General features: G+C 37.2%; 1 protein-coding gene across 1 annotated transcript; it reads left to right on the forward strand.

Annotated features, from left to right (window-relative positions):
- On the forward strand, positions 1 to 21634 carry Wbp4 (WW domain binding protein 4). Its single transcript, XM_020171828.2, has 10 exons — positions 1 to 157; positions 771 to 843; positions 3388 to 3450; positions 3541 to 3664; positions 6794 to 6961; positions 8275 to 8321; positions 8826 to 8901; positions 12054 to 12244; positions 16387 to 16550; positions 20298 to 21634. Coding segments are annotated over exons 1-10 (1116 nt in total). The 5' UTR covers positions 1 to 155; the 3' UTR covers positions 20506 to 21634.
- Positions 21635 to 23121: the final 1487 nt, after the last annotated feature.

Here is a 23121-nt window from a genome sequence, read left to right on the forward strand (position 1 = left end):
GAGCCGCAAGGACCGCCCCGCTAGGGGGCGGAGATTCCGAGCGCGCGTTGAGCCGTGCGGGCCCCCGTAGCGGAGCGGCGCCCGCAAGTCCCCGGGAAGGAAGGCAGGCGGGCAGGCAGGAGGCCGGGGCGGCGCGCGGAGCGGCTGGCGCGGTCATGTGAGTTGGGTCCCGGTCCTGAACAGCGGGGTGCTGTGTCCCCGGCGGCCCGGCTCGCCTCTCCCGCACCTCGCGGACGCGGTGCTGCCCTCCAGCCCCGGCGCCGGCACTTCCGTGTTGGGCTTCGGCCCGCGCCGCCGCCCCTGCCCGCTGGGAAGCCCAGTGACTTCGTGTGTTGGTCACGGTCTGTGGCCCTTGGCCTTTCCATCTCCCATCCCAAGGCTCAAACCAGTCGCATCGACTGAGAGCCTTTCCCCAGCGTCGTCTTTATGCTTTGTTGTTTTGGTGAAAATAACTTAGTTGAAAGCAAACTCTGAGTTTCTGCAGGCCTCCGTTGCTGCATCATTCACCACAAAATCGGAAAGGATGTTTTTCTGGGATGTTCATTATTCCTTCAGTTACTTTATTTTAAAGTGGTTTATAATAAATCCGGCCTTTTTCTACTTTACTGGCAACAGAATTTCCAATGACTGCTTCAGTCACATATATTAAAACGGAGCTTTTGTGAAGATTCACTGGCCAACGCTTGTATTTCAGTCGCTAAAAAGATGTAAACCATGCAAAATTTTAACCGTTTTAAAGTTTGAGCTTAAATGTGTTTTCCCTTTTTCAGGGCCGACTACTGGAAGTCACAACCAAAGAAATTCTGTGACTACTGCAAGTGCTGGATCGCAGACAATAGGCCTGTATGATGGATGAGTCTACTGTCAGACTAATACCGTGTCCCTGTGAAGTGCTGCTTTTTGATCTAAGTTCGGTTTACAAAGCACTTTTGTATAGGTTGCTCTTGATTCTTGAACACAAAAAAAGATACCTATTGGCCTGTCTTTCCTTTATGAAAGCTGTGAGCTTCTTTTTATCAAGATAAATTTGATTATCAAGCCAAGTAATTTCTGTGGCCTTTGAGGAAATAAGTGGGTAATCTCCTCCATGTTTATGAAGCATCTACCTTACAATGGTGTTGTTTGTAATACTGCTATATAAAAAGAAAAGTAAAAGTAGAAAAAGAACATTAGTGTAGATTTTTGTTTGATGCAGACTTTGAATTTGAAAGAACATCATTAATCCCTTATGAAATACAGAAATAGCAATTCTGTTAAGCACATTAATACTGTATTTTAGAGTCTAAATCCAACATCGGGGACATAAAAAGCACACTGCTGATTTTTCTCCCCTCATCCATGTCCTAGTACTATGTACATACTGCATAAAGACTAGTGTAAGTGTTAGAATTCCATTGCTTGTCAGAAGTGGATGCATAAAAGAATAACAGTTCCATCTTTGACAATGCTGTATTCCCTTAATAAATCTTGATTTTAAATTGTGAGGCCCTGAGTTCAAGCCTCAGTACCACCAATTAAAAAAAAAAAACTATAATATTTTTGGATTGGGGCTTCCCTGTTCTGTTTTGGTCTTTTTGAATAGTTGCTAAAGTTCTTGACTATTTTATTTAGTTAGCCTATCCTTACCAATAAATGGCCTGACTTTTTAAAACCACACAAATCACTGAAAGTCATTTTTCCCTTGAGGTACCCAGGCACTAAAATGAATTTTATGAGTTATCGAGAGTAAATAATCCCTTCCAGTAAAGTCTATCTTCATCCTCTTGAGTTGCTAATACACACTGATTTAACCTTTAATTAGAAACAATTAATTTAATTTTGAATAGTCCTTTAATCTTTGTGTGTAATCAACTTTGGGAAACCTAATATATGAGAAATAGAGATGATTATTTGCTTCACAAAATCATACTTTGAAGTGGAATTCCTAGTAATATTTTACAATAGCTCAGTTAATGCATCACACAAGGTTTGATGGACAGAACTTATTTTGCAGCACTTACCAGGAATTTAACTGCTTGCAACAAGACACTTGTAATTTAGGGAAACACTCTGGTTGTTTAGATAAGAATGCTCACTCACCCGTCCCTGTCCCCATCCATCCAGTGACCATCATTCTGCCATGTTGTTTTATCTTGTTTATCCTTCCATCATTTCCATGTACATACAGACAATAGGTTCTTATTCCATCATACATAAAAAGGTAACATACTGTATATACTTTTCTACACCACGGTTTTAAAAACTGAGCAATATATCCTGAAGGTCTTTCCATGTCAATACACAAAGTCACCTATTTTTTTCCAATTAGAGAAGCCCATGGAAGTTACTATAGTTCATTTAGTCAATCTCCTGTAGATGGACACGGGATGATTAGCACAAACAATGCTGCAGTGAATACCCTTATATATAACTCTCTATCTGTGCAGGCACAGCTGTGGAATAAGTTCCCAGTAATGGAATTGCTAGGTCAAAAGATAAAAATGTGTTTCTGTGAGGAACTTTTTTCCTTTGGCATTGCAGGGAATTGAACTCCGGGCCTTGTGCTTGTTAAGCCCTCTCTACTACGTATGTCATGCCTCTAGCCCTTTTTTTGCTTTAGTTATTTTTCACATAGGTCTCCTGATTTTTGTTTGCAGACTTCAGACACAATCCTCTAATCTCTGACTCCTGAGTAGCTGGGAGTATGGGCATGTACCACTATTCCCTGCTTGAGAAATTTTTAAATGTGTACTTTTCTTAAAATTTGGAGGACTAGGGATTTAAACATACTGTTACATCTTAAGTAGCAAATAGAACAGTAAAATTCTAGAGATTTGATGGTTTTGATGTTTCATGTTAAGAGCTGTTTCTTAAAAATTTTTTTTCACCTGGGCACTGGTGCCTCCTGCCTATAATCCCAGCTAATTGGAAGGCTGAGATTCGGAGGATTGTGTTTAAGGCCAGTCCAGGAAAATAGTTCTTGAGACCCCATCTTCAAAATAACCAGATCAAAATAGAGAGGAGGTATGGCTCAAACAGTAGAACACCTGTTTTGCAAGCACAAAATCCTGACTAGAAACCACAGTCTGCTCTCCCAAAAATTTTCCCATGCTGGGCTTTGTATCTTGAGTACATGTTATATAATCATATTCACTAGATCAGTATAAAAGATACCTTATGTTTTTCTCCCATTAATATGGCACTTGGTTTATTGAAGAACCAAAAGAAATCTAGTTAAAAAGCATGATGGGATTCAGTTCCCTAGCATCATTTGATAACAGGACCAATTTGAATTAAAATTAATCAAGCTTTATCCTTCCATCATTTTAACTTTATGTTCCATTCCTATATTAACTGTATTTATTGTGAATTTTATGATATATAATTTTTCTTATTTTCATGTTCAAGAGTGTTGAATTTCATGAAAGAGGAAAAAATCATAAGGAAAATGTGGCAAAGAGGATCAGTGAGGTAATTTAAATTAAATTGATTCTTTGTTAATTTTTCTGTATATATTTCAGTCCTTTATCTCACTTTCATTTTTATATGTATCTTACATAGATTAAACAGAAAAGCCTGGATAAGGCAAAAGAAGAAGAAAAGGCTTCCAAGGAGTTTGCTGCAATGGAGGCAGCTGCCCTGAAAGCATACCAAGAGGATCTAAAAAGACTTGGCTTAGAATCAGGTAAAAAAGCACCAAGCATGTTTTAAAAAGATCATCAGAGGTCGTGCTAATGAGCCTTATAAAGAGGTTAGGGCTGGGGTTGTGGCTCAAAAAGTAGGGTACCTGAAGTACAAGGCTCTGAGTTCAACCCCAGTACTGCCAAAAAAAAAAAAAAATTAAAAAGAGAGATTATATACTCAAGCTATATTCTCAACAGGATTTTTGTTTTGCTCTTGGTTTTTTGGAGTTACGTGATTTGAACTTGGGGCTTTGCATTTGCTAGGCAGGTACTCTACCACTTGAGCCACACCTCCACCCTTTTGCTATGGTTATTCTGCAGAGTCTTGCTTTTTTGCCTAGGTCTGGCTTGCAATCTTTCTATTTTATGCTTCCCACTATCGCTGGGATGATAAGCACACACCATGGTACCCAACTTTTTTTTTTTTTTTCCCACCGAGATTGGGGGGCGTGGAGGAGGGTCTCATGAACTATTTTGCCTGGACTGTCCTCAAACCACAGTCTTCCCAGTCTGAGCCTCCTGCATAGCTTGGGGTGACAGGCACACACCACTGCACAAACTTTTTGCCAGGCTGGCCTCAAATCAAAATCTTTCTGATTTTCAGCTTCTAAGTAGCTAGAATCTCACTCTATAGCCCAGGCTGGCTTTAAACTCCTAATTCTACTGCCTTAACACCCAAGTGCTTGAATTAGAGGTGTGCACTACCACGCTTGGCTTCTTAGTGCTTTTATTATGTATCATAGCCCTATTTAGACTACAGGGTTTGGCTCATGCTTTTTAGTTTTTGTTGTTGTTGTTCTGGGTTTTTTTGTGTTTTTGCTTTGTTGTTGATGAAACAGGATCTCCCTGTTAGCCCAGGGAATCCGCCTGCTTTAGCCTCCTGAATGCTGGGATTATAGGCATTGCCCACTATTCCTAGCTTGGTTTGCTTCTTTTTTTTTTTTTTTTTTTTTTGGCAGCACTGGGGTTTGAACTCAGGGCGTCATGCTTACTAGGCAGGCATCCTTTGAGTCAGCCCTTCTTTTTTTCTTTTTTTGGTGGTACTGGGGTTTGGACTCAGGGCCTCACACTTGCTGGGCAGGTACTCTACCACTTCAGCCTCACCTCCAGTTTGGTTAGCTATTAATGCTGCTTCTTTATTAATACCTTCATTCATGTCAACCATACTACCTATGCAGTTACCTAGTCCTACTTCTGACCTAGCTGAGTGGTTCATTTTTGAACACCTTGAGATTTTTATTTTTTAGGTATTCTTATTCAGCTAAAGACATCGTTCATTAAAAAATAAGCTTTGTTGGCTGGTGACTCACACCTGTAATGCTAGCTTCTAGGAGGCTGAGATCGGGAGGACCAAGATTCAAGGCCAGCCCAGATAGTTGAGAACCCCATCTCCAAATAACCAGAGAAAAACGGACTGGAGGTGTGCCTCAAGCAATAAAGCACATGATTTATAAACATGAAGCCCTGAGTTCAAACCCCAGTCCCGCCAAAAAAAAAAAAAAAACTTGCACTATAATTATATTTGATTTTCTCCATTTGGCCCAACTGAATTGTATCTTATTTATATGGTTGAATATATAGCAAATTAGCCTTTTGTGAACAAATTAACTGACTTAACTACTAGGTGGTAGATTATTTTGAGGGTTTGAAGGTAACAGAGTTCCAGGTAAAAGACATTAACTCAGATCTATGTCTTGTCATTAAATGTAGGCTGTAAACTGGGAAGTTTCTGTGACTGTCTTTTCCACGACAAATCCATTGTCTCTAATCCAAGCATACAGTAGATCTCAGTAGTTGATACTTCATAGTTGGAATAGTCAAAGTGGAATGGTATTCTGTAATCTCTAATAAAAACAGCTTTGAAGCCAGGCACTGGTGGCTCACTTCTATAATCCTAGCTACTCAGAAGGCATAAATCAGGATCACAGTTCAAAGGCAGCCTATGCAAATAGTTCCTGAGACCCTACCTATCTCAAAAAAACCCATCACAAAAAAAGGACTGGTGGAGTGGCTCAAGGTGTAGGCCATGAGTTCAAACTCCAGTACTGCAGAAAGAAAACAAAATTCTGTATATTGGTAGTTAAGGGTTTGGGAAGGGGGGTGTTCCATGAAGATAAAGCATTTTGATAGGAAAAATTATGTTTGTGGAGAATTAACGTGTGATAGTTGAAAAGCTATCTCTTCAATTATATGAATTGAGAAATTTTATTATGCTGCCCTTTGAAAGTAAATCTTAGCCAGGTGCCTGTGGCTCATGCCTGTAATCCTAGCTACTCAGGAAGCAGAGATCAGGAGGATCAAGCCAGGCCAGGCAAATAGTTTGTGAGACCCTATCACAAAAAACTGGTGGAGTGACTGTGGTGGTAGACTTCCTGCCTGGCAAGTGTGAAGCCCTGAGTTCAAAATCCCAGTGCTGCCAAAAAAAAGAAGTAAATCTTTTTATATTTTTTACATTTAAATGATTTTATAAAGCATTTTTCATAGCCTCATTTTCCTAAATGGGATATATATTTCTTTAAAATTACAACAGTACAGTTCAAACAAAAGTGCTTTTAAAAATTTATAAGGGTTAGGCATGGTGTTTCTTGCCTGTAATACCAGCTATGCATGAGGTAGAGTTCAAGAGGATCTCAGTTCCAGGCCTGGCTGAGCAAAAAGTTAGTGAAACCCTATCTGGTAGGTAGGAGGATCATGGTATAAGCCAGCTCCAGGCAAAAATAAATAAAATAAAAAGGTAGTGGAGTTTGAACTCAGGGCTTCCTGGTTGCTAGATGAGTACTCTACCTGTTGAGCCATTCCGTCAGTCCCAGGTTTTTTTCTTAAATAAAGCTGGGCTAGAGGTGTAGCTCAAGGGGTAGAGTACTTGCTTTGTGAGCTCGAAACCTTGAGTTCAAATCCCAGTGCCACCAAAAGCAAAAAAAATAGGATCTCACTTTGTTGCTCAAGCTGACCTCAAACTCATGATTATGCCGCCTCAGCCTGCCAAGTACCTGTTACTACAGTTGTGCACTTACTGTATTAGATTTCATCAGGCTTTTGACAGCAATAATATTTTTAAAATTTTGTGACAGCAAAAAAAAAAAAAGTGACATTATTTTGACTACTTTACCTTTCTCTCATTTTTTTTCTAGAAATTCCAGAGCCAAGCATATCACCAATAACTACTACTATACCACCCACCTCTGCATCAAGTCAACACAAAGAAAAGAAGAAGAAAAAAAAAGATCCTTCAAAGGGTAGATGGGTAGAAGGCCTAACTTCTGAGGGTTACCATTACTATTATGATCTTATCACAGGAGGTAAGTCATTTGTGCATAAAGCTAGTAGAGAATAGTTCCATTAGAAGAACAGAACAGCTGATGTTGTGTTGGTTCTTATTTAATATTGGAACATGTTAAGCAATGAAAAGCTATTAATTTTTATTTTTGCCACAAAGTTTAAATAATTATTTGCCCTTTTTAAAAAAGTGTCCTTATCATAACTCTGTCAATCTTTAAAATCTTATTAATGGGTTTCTTACAAGATAAAGCTACATATATTCCCAATAAAATCTAAAAATATGAACTACTTTCAGTAGTAGTACTACTAATAAAACATTTTATATAAAAATAAGACTTTGTTTTTTTATTTTTGAGACAAGGTCTCATATGGCCCAGGCTGTCCTGATAACATACTATATGGCTCAGACAGACCTCAAACTCAGGCTCCTCCTGTCTCCACTTCCCAAGTGCTGGGATTACAGGCATGAAACACCACACCCAACTTGAAATAAGATTTTTCAAATTCACTTCATAAATTAGGATCCTTGAAATAAAATGCCTTGTGAAAGAGATTTTTCTCTCCAGAAGCAGTCTGGGAGTCAGAAACTGCTTTTTTGTTTGTTTTGTTTTTTAATTTGGTTTTGGTTTTGAGACAAGTCTTACTTTGTTGCCCATGCTGGCCTCAAACTCCTCATCCTTCTGAGTGCTGGGATTGGAGTTGTGCACGAACACACCTACCTCAGAAACTGATTTCTTTTTTATGTAGCTGTCTTTCTTTATTACTATTTTTTTTTTTTTTTTGGCAGTCGTGGGGTTTGAACTCAGGGTCTGACACTTGCAAGGCAGGCTCTCTACCACTTGAGCAACTCCATTAGCCCTTTATATAGCTGTCTTGATTGATAAAGTTTCCCCTTCATGTTAGTGTCATATCAGTTTTAATAAAGTAAACAATGGTGTTTTTCAGCAGGAATATCAAAGCCATCTTTTTGTTTCCTTAAAACTGATAACTGGGATTTTTTTACTCTATATAATTCTGCGATAAATAAACTTCCATTCCATGAAGTCTTTAAGAGAAGCTCTTCATGGCTCTAGTAATTCCTGTGGAAGTCCCAGTAACTTCTGTTTCTTCATTTTGTCATTGCTCCTTGGTTGCATAGCATTCACTTGTATTCTTCTGCGTAATATTGCTGGGATGTATATGTTGCTTCTTTCATTTTTCAATTATGTCTTAAACTATTTCTATAGTGTTTTATACACAATGATTATGTTATAAATTTTTGCCAAATTAAATTTTGGAGTGTTTTTTTTTTTAAGCAAAAAGATTTTATTAATGTAATATTATTTGCTTTAAGCATCTCAGTGGGAGAAACCTGAAGGATTTCAAGGAAACTTAAAAAAGGTAACTGAAGAACATTCAACATTTTAGTGTTTTGTTAAGGAAACATTCATTAAGGAAACTTAAAAAAGGTAACTGAAGAACATTCAACATTTTAGTGTTTTGTTAAAAAAATTTACTTCCAAATAAGCCTTTCCCCACTCTCCCAACTTCATTCCTTTTTTCCTATGATCCTTTTGTTAGAAGGCTGGGTGGAGATGAAACTGGGATTATGTCCAAAACCCCGTGTAGGGTAAATATTAGTTGGTTTGCAATCATTTGTTACCCACATGTGCTTGACCACCTGGAAGGAATTCCTGGCTCAGAGGTGAGACATTCTCTGCTTGAGAGTTGGTACACAATTAGCAAAAGCCAGGCTGCCTGGCCATGGTCTATATCACCACCCCTAATCTTTCAGGCGTCAGGTGGAAAAGAAAGGGTGGCTAAATTTGTCTTAAATTCAAAGTGTAGTCATCAACACTATTTTCAATTAATTGTGGTTTGGTTTTTTTTTCCCCCTCCTATTAGTCAGCTGTGAATGCCATTTGGGTAGAAGGTTTAAGTGAAGATGGCTATAGCTATTACTATAACACAGAAACAGGAGGTAAGTGTTACCTTGGATTATCTTCACGTTCTCAACTGCTTATTGGCATGCTGGTAAATCATCTGAACTTTCAAACTTCCATATAAACATTTCCAACTGGGCACTGATGCCTCACAGCTGTAATCCTAGCTACTTGGGAGACTGAAATCAGGAGGATCATGGTTTGAGGCCAGCCAGGGCATAATTTACCCCATTCTCCAAGATAACCAGAGCAAAATGGACTGGAGTTGTACCTCACATAGTGGAGCACATGCTTTGCAAGTGCAAAGCCCTGAGTTTAACTGCAGTCCCACCAAAAAAAAAAAAAAAAGTGGAAAAGCAAAAAGACTTCTGTCTATTATTAGTGTTATTCTCAATTGATAAAGCATTTGCAAACTTAAAAAAGAGAATCTTCGGCTTTCCCTAAAACTACTGGGTTTTTAGTTTTTGGTTTTTGGTTTTTTTTTTTTTTTTTGGCGGCACTGGGGTTCGACCTTGGCCTCACGCTTGCTAGGCAGGTGCTCTATCTCTTGAGCTACTCTGCCAGCAAATTACTGGGTTTTTTTAAATAATAATTTTAGAAATAGTCATTTCCTTTGACCTTTTTTCCCCATGTTAATGATCGAACCCAGGGCTTCACAAATGTTAGGCAGGTACTCTCATTGAACTACATCCCTAGCTCCCCAACTTTCTTTTCCCTTTTTTTTTTTTGGGGGGGGGTGGGGGGATGGTGAGAAAAGTGGGTTGAAACAGAGTCTTACTGTGTAGCCCAGGTTGGCCTGGAACTCACAGTCCGCCTGCCTCAGCCTCCTGTGCCACTCATGCAGCTCCTTTTTTCTTATTTAAAAAATAAAACTGAAGCTATTTTAGTAGTGACTGAATTGTCAGATTTTCTCCTTGCCTGATTTAATGTTTTTTATATAAGTATATGTAAAGCATGCATAGTATCTGATTATTGTATTTTGCGTATGAGTATTTTATCTAATTTCATGAAACTAGTCTTCAAGTAACTGTGCTTGGTTTCCCACTGCAGTTAAATTTACCAGAATAGCTACAGTACTGATGTAACTTGGGAGAGGTAGGGTTTTTTGTTTGTTTTTATTCTTACTATACAAAGCCCTTTACATAGCATTAAATCTTTCAGGGAGAAAGATTTGGAGGCCTTTTAGCCTCCAGGCAGATACCTAGCTTGCCCAATGACAGCAGTGTTTCTATCCTAGTAAAATTAAAGTACTGAATCTTTATAGAGATAAAATAATGTTGTGATGTAATAGGGTTTAGAATTAGACCTAAATTAGATCTAAGCTCAGTGCACATCTTCTTCTCATACCAGTAAAGTCTCTGAGCATATACTCACTCTTCAGTGAAAAGAGACAGTCAACATGTACTGTTTGGGTCCTGAGGGTCAGATATCTATAAGTTCTCAGATGCCATACCATACCTGGCATATGGTAGGCACTTAATAAATAATTTATATCTTTTTCTATGGAGGTAGTAGGGTTTGAACTCAGGACCTCTTGCTTGCTAGGCCGGCACTCTACCGCTTAAGCTACTCCGCCAGCCCTAATTATTTATATCTTGGAAGCTCTTTTTGTTACTTGTGTGAAATATATTTAGGGGAAAGTAATGTTTTTCATTAGTTGCCTACATATATTAATTTTGGGACTTTATATGTTTCTCTGAATGAGCTTGGTTGATACCTACCTTAAGTGAAATTAACAGCAGCCCTTTTCACTCTTAAATCTGTCTTAGTTGTACAAAAAATTGCAGTTGTTTATTAAACTAAAAGGAGAATAACTACACTACATTTAGTAAAATGATTTCATTTTACTAAAAGCCCAATGAACCACTTGATGGCAGTAGAATTCAATCAAAACTTCCCTCAACTTATAAAAACAGTAAATTGAATTCATTTAAATCATCAGGAGGATCACAATCCTAGCTAGCCCAGGCAAATAGTTTGAGAGACCCTATCTCAAAAATACCCAAGACAAAAAAATGGCTGGCAGAGTGACTCAAGCAGTGGACACTCCTGCCTAGTAAATGTGTTACCCTGAGTACAAACCCCAATACAAAAATCGTATGTTCTCCCTCATATGTGGACATTAGATCAAGGGCAAACACAACAAGGGGATTGGACTATGAGCACATGATAAAAGCGAGAGCACACAAGGGAGGGGTGAGGATAGGTAAGACACCTAAAAAACTAGCTAGCATTTGTTGCCCTTAACGCAGAGAAACTAAAGCAGATACCTTAAAGCAACTGAGGCCAATAGGAAAAGGGGACCAGGAACTAGAGAAAAGGTTAGATCAAAAAGAATTAACCTAGAAGGTAACACCCACACACAGGAAATCAATGTGAGTCAATGCCCTGTATAGCTATCCTTATCTCAACCAGCAAAACCCCTTGTTCCTTCCTATTATTGCTTATACTCTCTCTACAACAAAATTAGAGATAAGGGCAAAATAGTTTCTGCTGGGTATTGAGGGGGGGAGCGGGAGGGGGCGGAGTGGGTGGTAAGGGAGGGGGTGGGGGCAGGGGGGAGAAATGAACCAAGCCTTGTATGCACATATGAATAATAAAAGAAAAATGAAAAAAAAAAAATTATCACCCATTCTCAAGTCACTCTTCCCACTGGAGTTGTAGTTTATTCATTTAGTAAATTCAAGGTGTTCAAGAAGGTGAACTATAATATATTGTATGAACTCTTGTAAATGTCACAGTGTATCCCCAGTACAATAATAAAAATAAATAAAAGAAACAAAAGCTGAAATTATTTACAATAGTTTCATAAATTGGAGTTCATTAAAGTTAAAAAATTCAAAACAAAATTCAAGGTGTTTAAAATCAATTTCTGATTTTCTGTTTGGTTTTTTGTGGGGTGTTTTTTGGCTTGTTTGGTTGGTTTTGGGGGTATTGGAATTTGAACATAGAGCCTCACAATTGAGAGGCAGGCGCCCTACCACTTGAGCCATGCTCCTAAGCCCTTGAAATTGGTTTCCTAAAGGCATGAAAATAAGAAGTTTGAGAATTCTTACTTACCTTCTTCATCAAATAGTACTGTAAAATAGGTATCAATTAATACTTGTAAAAGATAGAAAGTGTTATATAGAAATTAGTTCTGAGTAGAATTGCTAACTGAATAACATTACCATTAAAATCTGTTGAGCAGAATCCAAATGGGAAAAACCTGATGATTTCATTCCACATACTGGTGATGTGCTTTCTAGTAAGACCAATGAAAAGTCACTTGACACCCTAGAAGAATCCAAATCTTCAGATTCACTTAGTGATTCCAGTGGGGAACAGGAAGCAGAAGGAGATATCTCTGCAGAAAGAGAAAAGCTAAAAATAAAGTTTAAGGTAGGTTCTTGATTTACTTTTTACATAAGTTATCAGTTTGTTAAAAAAAGAATACATAGTCCTTTTTCAGTCTTCTGGCATAAGGTAGAAATAAAGCCAAGATACATTTGTTTTTCTACCCCATACTCAATTTTGCTTTACATGTTTTCAGTTATGCCTTGGTCAACCAAGGTCTGAAAATATTAAATGGAAAAATCCCAGAAACAATAATTTACAAGTTTTTAATTGTGTGCCATTCTAAGTGGCATGTTGAACTCTTTTATTACAATATATTGTAAATCTTACTGTGCCTAATTTATAAATTAAACTTTACTGTAGGAAAGGGTTTAGTACTGTTCATCACTTCAGGCCTCTACTGGGTATCTTAGAATAAAAGACAAGGCAGGGAGAAGGGTACTGTATTTTGGCATTTGGATAAAGGGTTTTATCATTTACTGATACAATTTGAGAGCAAGACAAAGTTCATTTTAGACTTCTTTGTTTGAGGATCCTCTAACATTCAGAGAGCTGTCTGACGAGGTCACTCTGCCTATCAACACTAGAAGTAGTAGTTTATATCTTCAGCACACTAATGGTTTAAATTCTCGGAACAGGTGAGATAACCTAGGAGAATAACCTTAAGGAACTATGGGGGAACATTAAATATTTAATTACATTTAATTAGAAGGCAGAGAAAGAAGAGCCCCCAAGACAGAAGGAGGAAGAATGATAGGAGGGTATGCAGAAAAGCAAAAGAATTTCATGTCTAGGAAGGCAAATGAGAGTAAACTATATCAAAGATTAATTAACTCAGAAAAAAAAATTTGTCCACTAAATTTGGCAGTTATGAAATCCTAGATTTTTGGGTGGTCAAAGCCAGATTATAGGGGGTGAAAAATGATTTACAGTGTAGGTATGGCTTGGCTATAAAATTAAAAATGGAAGCTGAGTTTAATGGTACACACCTGTAATCTCAGTACTTGGGAGGCTAAGGCAGAATTATGAGTTCAAGGCCAGCCTGCACTGTATAGTGAGACCCTGTCTCAAAAAGAAAAAGAAAAAACAAGTTAGATGATAGTATAGTGGCTTGGTATTGATTTTTTTTTTTTTAATTTTTTTATAATTCATATGTGCATACAATGCTTGGGTCATTTCTCCTCCCTGCCCCCACCCTGGTATTGATTCTTAATGATAGATTTTGTGGAGATGAACTTCATAGGAAAAAGAAGAGAATGCTGACAAGAACAGTTGGATAAGTTAGTCTAGACAAGAAATAAACTTGCCTGTAAGGTAAAGTTTTCATTTTCTGTAGGAATGTATGACTGTAAATGAGTGGATATCAGAGAGAAAATTGAAAGTCATGCCTTTTACCCTCAGTTTCTCATTCTCAAACAATATTGGCTAGATGTGCCAGCTCACACCTATACTCCCAACACTCAGGAGACTGAGGCAGGAGGATAGCAAGTTTGAGTCCAGGGTGAGCTACACAGGAAGATCCTGTCTCTAACCCTTCCTTCTCTCCCCAAATAAAAGGTGGGGTGGATATTAACAGTGCTTGCTGAGTTTTGGCAACACTTATGGGTTAAAATCATCACTGAACTAGAGTGGGAGAGGAAATGAACCAAGCAAGAGGACAGTAGATAGTGCAGTGTGCTCAGCATAAAAACAGATGTTTTTACGGTATTGGTAGATGTACTGGTTTTGTGACCTTCAGGAACCCAAGTAACAAAGCAAAGAAGACACATCATAGCATTGATCCATGATTGAGGATTGCTGGCCTGAGAAATGTAGAAACATCAAGGATTCTAGACAGCAGCTATTCCCAGGCCACACCTAAGATCTTGTCATTGTTTTTCTACCTACTCCATAAATCTTAATAGGACCTAGATGAAAGATATATCTACTTTGTAGAGAGGCAACAATAAAGCCCATGGTGTAGTAGCCAGCTAACAATATTCATAGTCAAATTTAGGTAACTCATTATCAAGCCTAGGATAGAAATTTATTAATTTCGCTTATCAAAATTCATGTGTTCGTTGAAAAAAATTGCAAAATACAGATAAACAACAAACTACTTTTAATCCTGCCTCCTCCGAGTAAAAATCGCTAGAATCACCTTGTGTTTATTGTTCTGTAACTTTTTTTTATTCAGGCACTCAAATTTGGGAGGGGGGTTAAACCAGTGCCTTGGGCACGCTAAGCACACACTGTGCCACTGAGGTATAAACCTTTATCTGCCATAATAACGGTTACATAATAGTGCATGGTATGAATGTACCATTACTTAATCAGCCCTATATAGCAGAATATTTGTTTGGAATAAGCACTAAGAGAACTGGGAATAGACACAATTGGAGACAAATTACTAAGCAGTGTGGAAGCTCCTGCTATGATTTTTTTTTTCCTTTTTTTTTTTTTTTGGTAGCTTGACAGATCAAGTTTAAAAGCAGAGGGACAAATGATTGGGTAGATCTGTGTTGCAGTAGACAAGCGTAGGAGCAAAGACTAGTAGGGTACTAGTAAAGGAATGTTTAAAGTGATTCCCTGTGGGTTTGAGATTCTAAAGGACATAATGTGTTATTAATAGTGGTGAGCATAGCTGCTTGCAAGAAGTCTAGAAGAGACCAACAAACTCAGAACACAAAGAGAATTATTAAGAGATGGGGTTGGATGGAAGGTACAGTAGAAGTAAGGTTTTGTATTTTACTACCGTCTATGTGCCAAGTGCTATCTGTAAGGAAAAAGATTTAATAATAGGTGTTGAAACATAGCGAAGGACGAAGTCATTGGTTTTGAGGATCACAAGAGGGCTAAAGATCTTTAAGGTACTAGGATGACAATAGGAGTTTAAATAGAAAATGCTGCCAGACTTGCTAAAGTCATTAGTGAGTATAGAGTAGTAGCCAGAGGTCAGTAGATGATATAAGGAAGAATGGAAGAAAATAGTATAGAACATGATGTGATCCTCAAAGGAGATCTTTGTTGCATAAGAATCAAAGTAGCTAGCAGAGTGCTCAAGCAGTAGAGTGCCAGCCTCACAAGTGTGAAGTCCTGAGTTCAAACCCCAGTACCACCAAAAAAAAAAAAAGTATAAACTGTCTTAACTTCTTAAACCTCAGTAAAAATGTTTTATTAAAAAATTTGTGGACTGGGCATGGAGGTGCGTACCTCTAATCCCAGCTGTGTGGGAGGTAGAGATAGGAGGATTGAGGTTCAAGGCTAGCCCTGGCAAAAGCATGTAAGCCTACTGAAAAATAAGCAAAAACAAAACTGGCTGGGGCCATGGCTCAAGAGCACTTGTCTAGCACACACGAGGCTCTGAATTCAAACCCCAGAACTGCTACCCGCACCACTCCATCCCCCCTAAAAAAAGAGAGAAAGTCATGGTCACAACTGGAAACTACCCCCTAGTCATGTAATACCAGCCTCTTGAGGAGATGAGTTAACATCCATTCAGTGAATTACAGAGGAAACAGTATCCCAGGCAGGCCAACCATGGATGTACGGTTTGCAAAGAGGCTTAAATCCAGTGCGTGATGTACTTGCTGGACTGGATTAAAGGGCTTTGTTATCCCAGGTAAAGGGATGCTATCCAGGGGCTTCTACAGGTGGGGGCTACTTTTACACCAAAGGAATCTTTTTCTAATTTGCACAGAATTGCTAATTGTATAGGCCAGTGAGGCTCTGGCAGTGTCCTGAAAGTGAACATGGAGTTCAGTAAAGACTTCTATATGTTGGAGGAGTTATTTAAATAGATAATAGATATAGAAGATTCTGATGACATGATATTAAGTTCAAAAGGGGCACAATATAAAGAGAGGTCGTTATTAGATATGTATGTTAGGTGAGAAAACAGAAAAGAGAATAAAAAAGGCCAATTTACGTGTCATTAATTGTAGAACTGATGATACTAATAGGGATCATGTTATATTATTTTAAAGAACAACATTGAACATAATGTATTAAAGTTCTGGACATGATAAAAAACTTGATCAAGCATTAAAGTTCTTCCATGTACATTTTTTGTGTCATGTGCAAATTTAAGCTATTAAGTGATTTAATGTACTATTTATAAATCTGTAACATGATTTTTTAAAGAAGTTAAATTTTGTTTTCATCCTGGTAGTTGTGCTTGAAGTGTGTTATTGACTTTTACATTTCAGGAAAAAAATAAAAATAGTGATGAAAGAACTGACCCAGAAATACAGAAAGAAAAATGTATACAAAAACAGAATTCACCAGGTCCAAACGAAGAAAAACCTAAAACCCTTAAAAAACCAAACCCATATGGAGAGTGGCAAGAAATTAAACAAGAGGTTGAGTCTCAGTAAGTACTTGAAACTTTAATCCCAATGCTACTACAAATATTGTACATCCCAGTTCTCCCATAAATTGCAGACACTAATTTCAAGGATGCTGTGCTCATTAAAAGTATAGCTCATTTCTTTTTAAAGTAAGCTTAGAATTGTTTTAGTTCCTGACAAAACATGGCATTTCTGTTGACTGTATTCACATACTCATGTACATTCTTATACTCACCATCATTATTTTACCCAAGAAACAAAATCTGCATCTTCCAATAGAAGCTTTGCTTTGTTATTCTCTTGGAAGTGGCTTGTACACTTCAGTTTTTAAGCTGGTATTCAAAAATTTTTTAAAAACATGAGTTTGTTATCAGTTAAACAAAATCAAAGGAAAGATGTTATCTGATTTATATTATTAACTTACTTGTTCAAATCTCTTAGGAACATTTATACCATAACAGGAAGATGTTACTTCTGGTGTCACATTCCAGTGTTTCTTTAATGCTTTAAGAAATCTTCAGGTGGGAAAAAAAAGTATCTACATGAGAAAAGCAGTTACTCTTCAAAGTATTAATGCTTTCAGACAAAGATGTCTGCTTTGTGTATACTTTTACAGTGATGAATTATTATTAAAAGTGTTCTTAGGCTGGGGCTGAGGGGTGGCTCAAGTGGTAGAGTGCCTGCCTAGCGAGTGTGAGACCCTGAGTTCAAACCCCAATACCAAAAAAGAAAAAGAAAAAAAAAAAAACCAAAAAACAGAAAGAAAGAAAACTGTCCTTTAATGAAAAGATCATTTTTTTCATACCATAGAGTAATAAAAGTGTTGAACAGCTCTAAATACCAATCAATTTAGAATTAATTCCCTAAGTATGATATAATGTAGCTATGCCTGTAATCCTTGCTATTTGGGAGGCTGAGATTGGAAGGATCACAATGTGAGATCAGCCTGGGCAAATAATTCAAGAGACCCCATCTCCAAAATAGCCAAAGCAAAATGGATGGGAGGTGTAGCCCAAGCAGTAGAGTGCCTGTTTTGCAAGCTTGAAGCCAAGAATTTAAATCACAGTACCACAAAAAAATAAGTAACTAAAAAAATTGAGATTTCTTTTTGTAATCCTTGTGATAAATACACTATGTAGCCATTCTTAATAAATTTTAGCCTCATCAGACAATTTAATATATGATGGATTATGTCCAATTTCATAATAGATTCACATAGCTTCTTAAGGGATATACCCCCTAAGGATTAAAATATATACTTATACATATTATAAAATATTTTTGGAAAAGAATTATAAAATGACTTCATTATTCAGATACCCAGCAATAATACTAACTATTTGAAGTGTTTCTCCCAGTCTTTTTAATTTTCCATTTTACACTATTAATATTTTCCTGTTATGATAAAATTTAGTATACATTACTTCTAATGGCTATATAATATTTCATCTTTCAGATATACCTTGATTTTACTCAGCTACTCTCTTTGCTGGACATTTATTTCATATACTTCTTTTTATAATGAACTCTGATTATTATGTCTTTTTCTGTGTATATTTCTGACTATTTCTAAAAGTGGATTACCTGTTTAAAAATTATAAATATTTTACACTGGGTTTGTTTTGTTCTGGTAGCCTGACTGACTTGAACTCTCAAGCCTCCTGTCTCTGCCACCCAAGTGCTAGGATTATAGGTCTGTAACACCATGTCAAGCTTAAAATCTTAATACACAGTGCCTGATTACTTTTCAGAAAGCAAGCCAACTGTGAATTTCATCAGCAGTTTCTGAAAGTTCCTATCCCATTGGACACTCCCTGTAATCATTAATTATTACTGAGCTTTTAAATTTTTTTTTTAACTTTTTTTTTTTGGCAGTACTAAGGTTTGAACTCAGGACCTCACACTTGCTAGGCAGGTACTGTACCATTTGAGCCACTCTGCCATCCCGTTTTTTGTGTTTTTGAGCTAGGTACTACTACCGGCCTCATACAAGACAGGTGCCTTACCACTTGAGCCACACTGACAGCCTTAAATATTTTTAGTTTGACAAAAAGTGGTTTATTTCACTTTTGTTTGATTTTTCTCAAAGGTTAAAATTTATTTTTGTATTTGTCAATATATCCCCTTCTTAGTCCTTAAGGAAATGTTAAAGCATTATGACTTACTGTTTATTTCTCAAGTTTTTAGGTTTTTGGATTTTTTTTTTTTCAGTACTAGTGTTTGAACAGAGCTTCACACTTGCTAGGCAGGAGTTCTGGCACTTGAGCCACTCTGTCAGCCCTTTTTTGTGTTGGGCATTTTTGCGATAGGGTCTTGCTTTCATTTTGCCTAGGCTGACCTATAACCACAATCCTCCTGATCTCTGCCTCCTGAGTAGCTAAGATTACAGGCATGAGCCACTGGCGCCTGCCTCTCCAACTTTTGTTTGTTTTGTTTTGTTTTGTCTTGTTTTGGGAAGGCACTGGGATTTGAACTCAGGGCCTCATGCTTGCTAGGCAGGTGCTCTACCACTTGAGTAACTCTGCCATTCTTTCCTCAAGTGTTATACAGAATAACATTTTTTTCAACCTTTGTACATAACAGTTTGGTTTGACCAAGTCATTTAATTTCTCTCTAAGCCTCAGTTTCCTCTTTTAGAAAATAAGAATTAAAGGTGAAGAATTAAAAAGCCAGATATGACTGGGCTCTGGTGGCTCACAGCTATAATCCTAGCAACTTGGGAGGCAGAGATCAGGAGGATCACAGTTCGAAGCCAGTCCCAGGGAAATAGTTCAAGAGACCCTATCTCGAAAATACCGAACACAAAACAGAGCTGGCGTAGTAGTTCAAAGTGGTAGAGCACTTGCCTACCAAGCATGAGGCCCTGAGTTCAAACCCCAGTACTGCCAAAAACAAAGCACCAGCCATTGCTGGCAGTTGAAGGGAAAACAGAAAAGTAAAACAAACAAAAATGGCAGTCATTGTATATTTTTAACATAACTAAGAAAAGTCCTAGAAAGCATGTGGTTTCACAACAAATTCTTCATCTCCCATCTCTGGTTTTCTCTGCAAACCAGCTTAATTCTTTACCTTTCAGAACACCTTTCTCCAAATAGATGATATGTAGCTTCCAACCACATATATTCTCAGCCACTAGAGAAAGAATTAAACATAATGATCTTTCTGCTCTATGTTTAAAAAATCTCATGGATGGGATTGATGAGTGTAATATGACTTGTTCTTTCATAATTGACTGTCTAGACAATAGGATACCATGATAGCCTCAAGTTAACCTAGTACTGATAGCAGGGCCAGTCAATTGATTAAGCATCATCTAAGCATGTAGATGATTTAAGTTTAGAAAAGAGATGTTAGGCAAACATTGAATAGCATTGAACATTGACATGCACTATGACAATGAGATTCCATGGTTTTCGTCTTGTGTTAGGTAAGGCTTCAGAGTCCTTGTCAGACCATGGAAAAATTATCTATCTAATTATACTGCTTATCATATATAAACACAAGCATTTTTCTGAGATGATGTATCCTTTGTGCAACAGAAATAAAAGAATGAGACTTTATCTAACATGTGTCTACCTTACCAAGAGCTCAAAGTCTCAAAATCATAAGATCAGTATTTTAAAAAAGCTTACTATTCTAAAATGACCACTTTCTAAATTTATACATTATCATTAGAAAGGTGATCTTGGGCTTCAGTGGCTGGTGAGTTACACAGGAATATTTTGTCTTACTCTATCAAATAATGATTTTATCTTTGTTTTCTGTTCCAGTGAGGAAGTAGATTTGGAACTTCCAAGCACTGAAAATGAGTATGTAGCAACTTCAGAAGCTGATATTGTGAAAACAAAAGTGGTATTTAAAGAAAAAACAGTCACTTCTCTTGGAGTTGCAGCAGATGGAGTGGCCCCAGTCTTCAAAAAGAGAAGAATTGAAAATGGAAAATCTAGAAATTTAAGGCAACGAGGTGATGATCAATAATTGTAAAAGCTTTTTTGTATGTGTTTTGGACAGAATGGAGACTTACACTTCTTAAAGCCTCTCTGTTTCTAATACTTCAATACTCAAAATTTAGATTTATTCTAAATGTATTTTATGTGAATTAAAATAAATTTCTTTCATGTGAAATTTATTTTTTTCCAAAAATGGAAACCTACCATATTGCATTATAATACAGTGTATTATGTTCAATGTCTAAAAAATGCTAATTATGTAATAATTTAAGATGCTATGTGTCTGTTATTTAAAATAGGAAAAAATTAGACTTTTATTCCTCTCATTCCTGTGAACATATTTATCTTGCATTGAAAAATGCATTTTCACATTAATGTTAACTGTGACCTGAGACAGTAAGAATCAGACCACATAAGAAAAAAGTCACACCTCAGTGACAATTTGGACCTGAGAATCCTATCAGAAGCTCGATATAGAAAATGTATATTGGGGACTGGTGGAGTAGCTCAAATGGTACATCAACTCCCTAGCAAGTATGAGGCCCTGAGTTCAAAGCCCAGTACTGCCAAAAAAGAAAAGAAAAAAGAACAAATGTCCAGAAAATGTATATTGGCTTACCTTAGCCATCTTAAAGTCAAAGGCCAGAACCAAGAGCAGCCCAGGTAGTTCAGATACAGAGCTTAAAATGGAGCAAAAACTGGACCAAATTTTATTTCTCCCAATTCAATTCAAAGCAAGAAAATGCTTGCTTTGAGCCAGGCATCATACTATGAATCAGGGATATAAAAATAAAAGAAGTGTATCCCTGTTCTTCAGGAGTCCACATTCTAGCACAGTTCTTTTTTCCCCATCATGTACTCTTTTTAGCAGCCTTATATGTACTGGAAAATGTTTTTTAAGGTTTATTTAAAGCTATGTAGATAAAGGCTTGAATTAAAATAGTAAACTTTCTGACTTTAGTAAAAGTTTTTAGTGTTCACTTAAACATTTTAGAAATTTCCCATTTCCTGGTTAAATGTCTTTAAAAGCAGAATTTTATATTTTTCACAAATTGTACAGTATTTAAATTTTGGTAGCAAGCATTTGTCTTTTTACAATTACTAGTATATATGTAAAAAACAGTAGCTTATTAAAAACTTCATGAAAGAAAAATTAACTCCTGGGTTTTTTTGTTTTGTTTTTTCTAATACTGATCAGTCAACAGCATTGGCACAATAGTATTTGGAGATTTGTCTTTTGCATTTTTTCAGTGTACTTAATTGAATATTTTACGAATGTAAAAATCTAAACTTGCTCCTGTTATAAAAAAGTATTTTATAGTTTGTTTTTCTTTGCTGTTTGAGATTGGGTCTCCCTATGTAGTAAAGGCTAGCCTAGAACTTGTTATGTAAACCAGCCTGGCCTCAAACATGAGATCCTCCTGCCTCGGCTGCCCAAGTGCTGGGAAGCTGGAATTATAAGTATGTGCCATCACACCTGACTTAGTTTTTCGTAGCCCGTTTATCATGTAGCTAAGAAGTACATTTTGGTCCTTGACTCTCAATTGAAAAAGATAGAAGTGCTTCTATTCCTATATTTAGCTATTCAGAAAATGTACAGTGCTGAAGACATTTGTTAAATCTCTTTGGAAGCTTTTTGTCTTGTTGTTGCAGTGCTACCGGAGATCAAATCTGGTGCCTTGCCCGTGTTAGGCAAGAGCTCTTCCACTGAGCCATACATCTTCAGGCCTTTTTGATACATTTTTAAACCTAGCTCCTTTACCTTTCATATTAAACAATATTCTCACAAGTTGCAAGGTAAATCTATATCTGATTTTGAGGACTACTTAGAAAACACCAGAAATAAGTCAAATCATGAAAAAGAGTACTTTTCTGTCTGCCTTGAAAGAATAAGTAGAAAAACCTATTGTTTTTTGATATACATGGATTTTTTTCAGAAGTATTTGACATCAAGATGATTTCTGTTTTGTTGGTTTGCTTTTGTTTTGTTTGTTTTTGCAGTGCTGGCACTTGAACTCAGGACCTATGTCTTGACCCATTCCACCAGCCCTTTTTTGTGATGGATTTTTTTGAGATAGGGTCTTGAGAGCTATTTGCCCAGGCTGGCTTCAAACCTCAGTCCTCCTGATCTCTGCCTCCTGAGTAGCTAGGATTATAGGTGTGAGCCACCAGTGCCCAGCCTTGTTTTTGCAGTGCTAGGGATCAAACCTAGCAAGCTAGATAAGCTGCTGCATTATAAAAGTATTACTTATTTTACTATAAAATAAAATAATAGAGACAGAAAAATTAAGCCCAGTAATCTGATCTTGCCCCTATGACCATTGTGAGTTTTGTTTTTGTTTTCCCCTCACCATATTAACACAGGATGCATGTGGGTAACCCTTATGACACCTGCCTGGATCCATGATACACACCCATGAAGTCAAAGAATTGCAGACTAAACCACCAAAAACTTTTTTTTTTAGTGCAACATTTATAAATCTTGAGAACTGTACTAGGAAACAACCGTACCAGATATTTATATGCTAAATAACTAGTAAGTTTGGTTGTTCTGAGCTGGCAAAGTAGCTTAAGTGGTAGCCCCTGCCTAGCAAGCATGAGGCCCTGAGTTCAAACCCCAATACCTCCCAATAAAAAAACTCAT

Source organism: Castor canadensis, chromosome 10, assembly GCF_047511655.1.
Source record: "Castor canadensis chromosome 10, mCasCan1.hap1v2, whole genome shotgun sequence".
Lineage (NCBI taxonomy): Eukaryota > Metazoa > Chordata > Mammalia > Rodentia > Castoridae > Castor > Castor canadensis.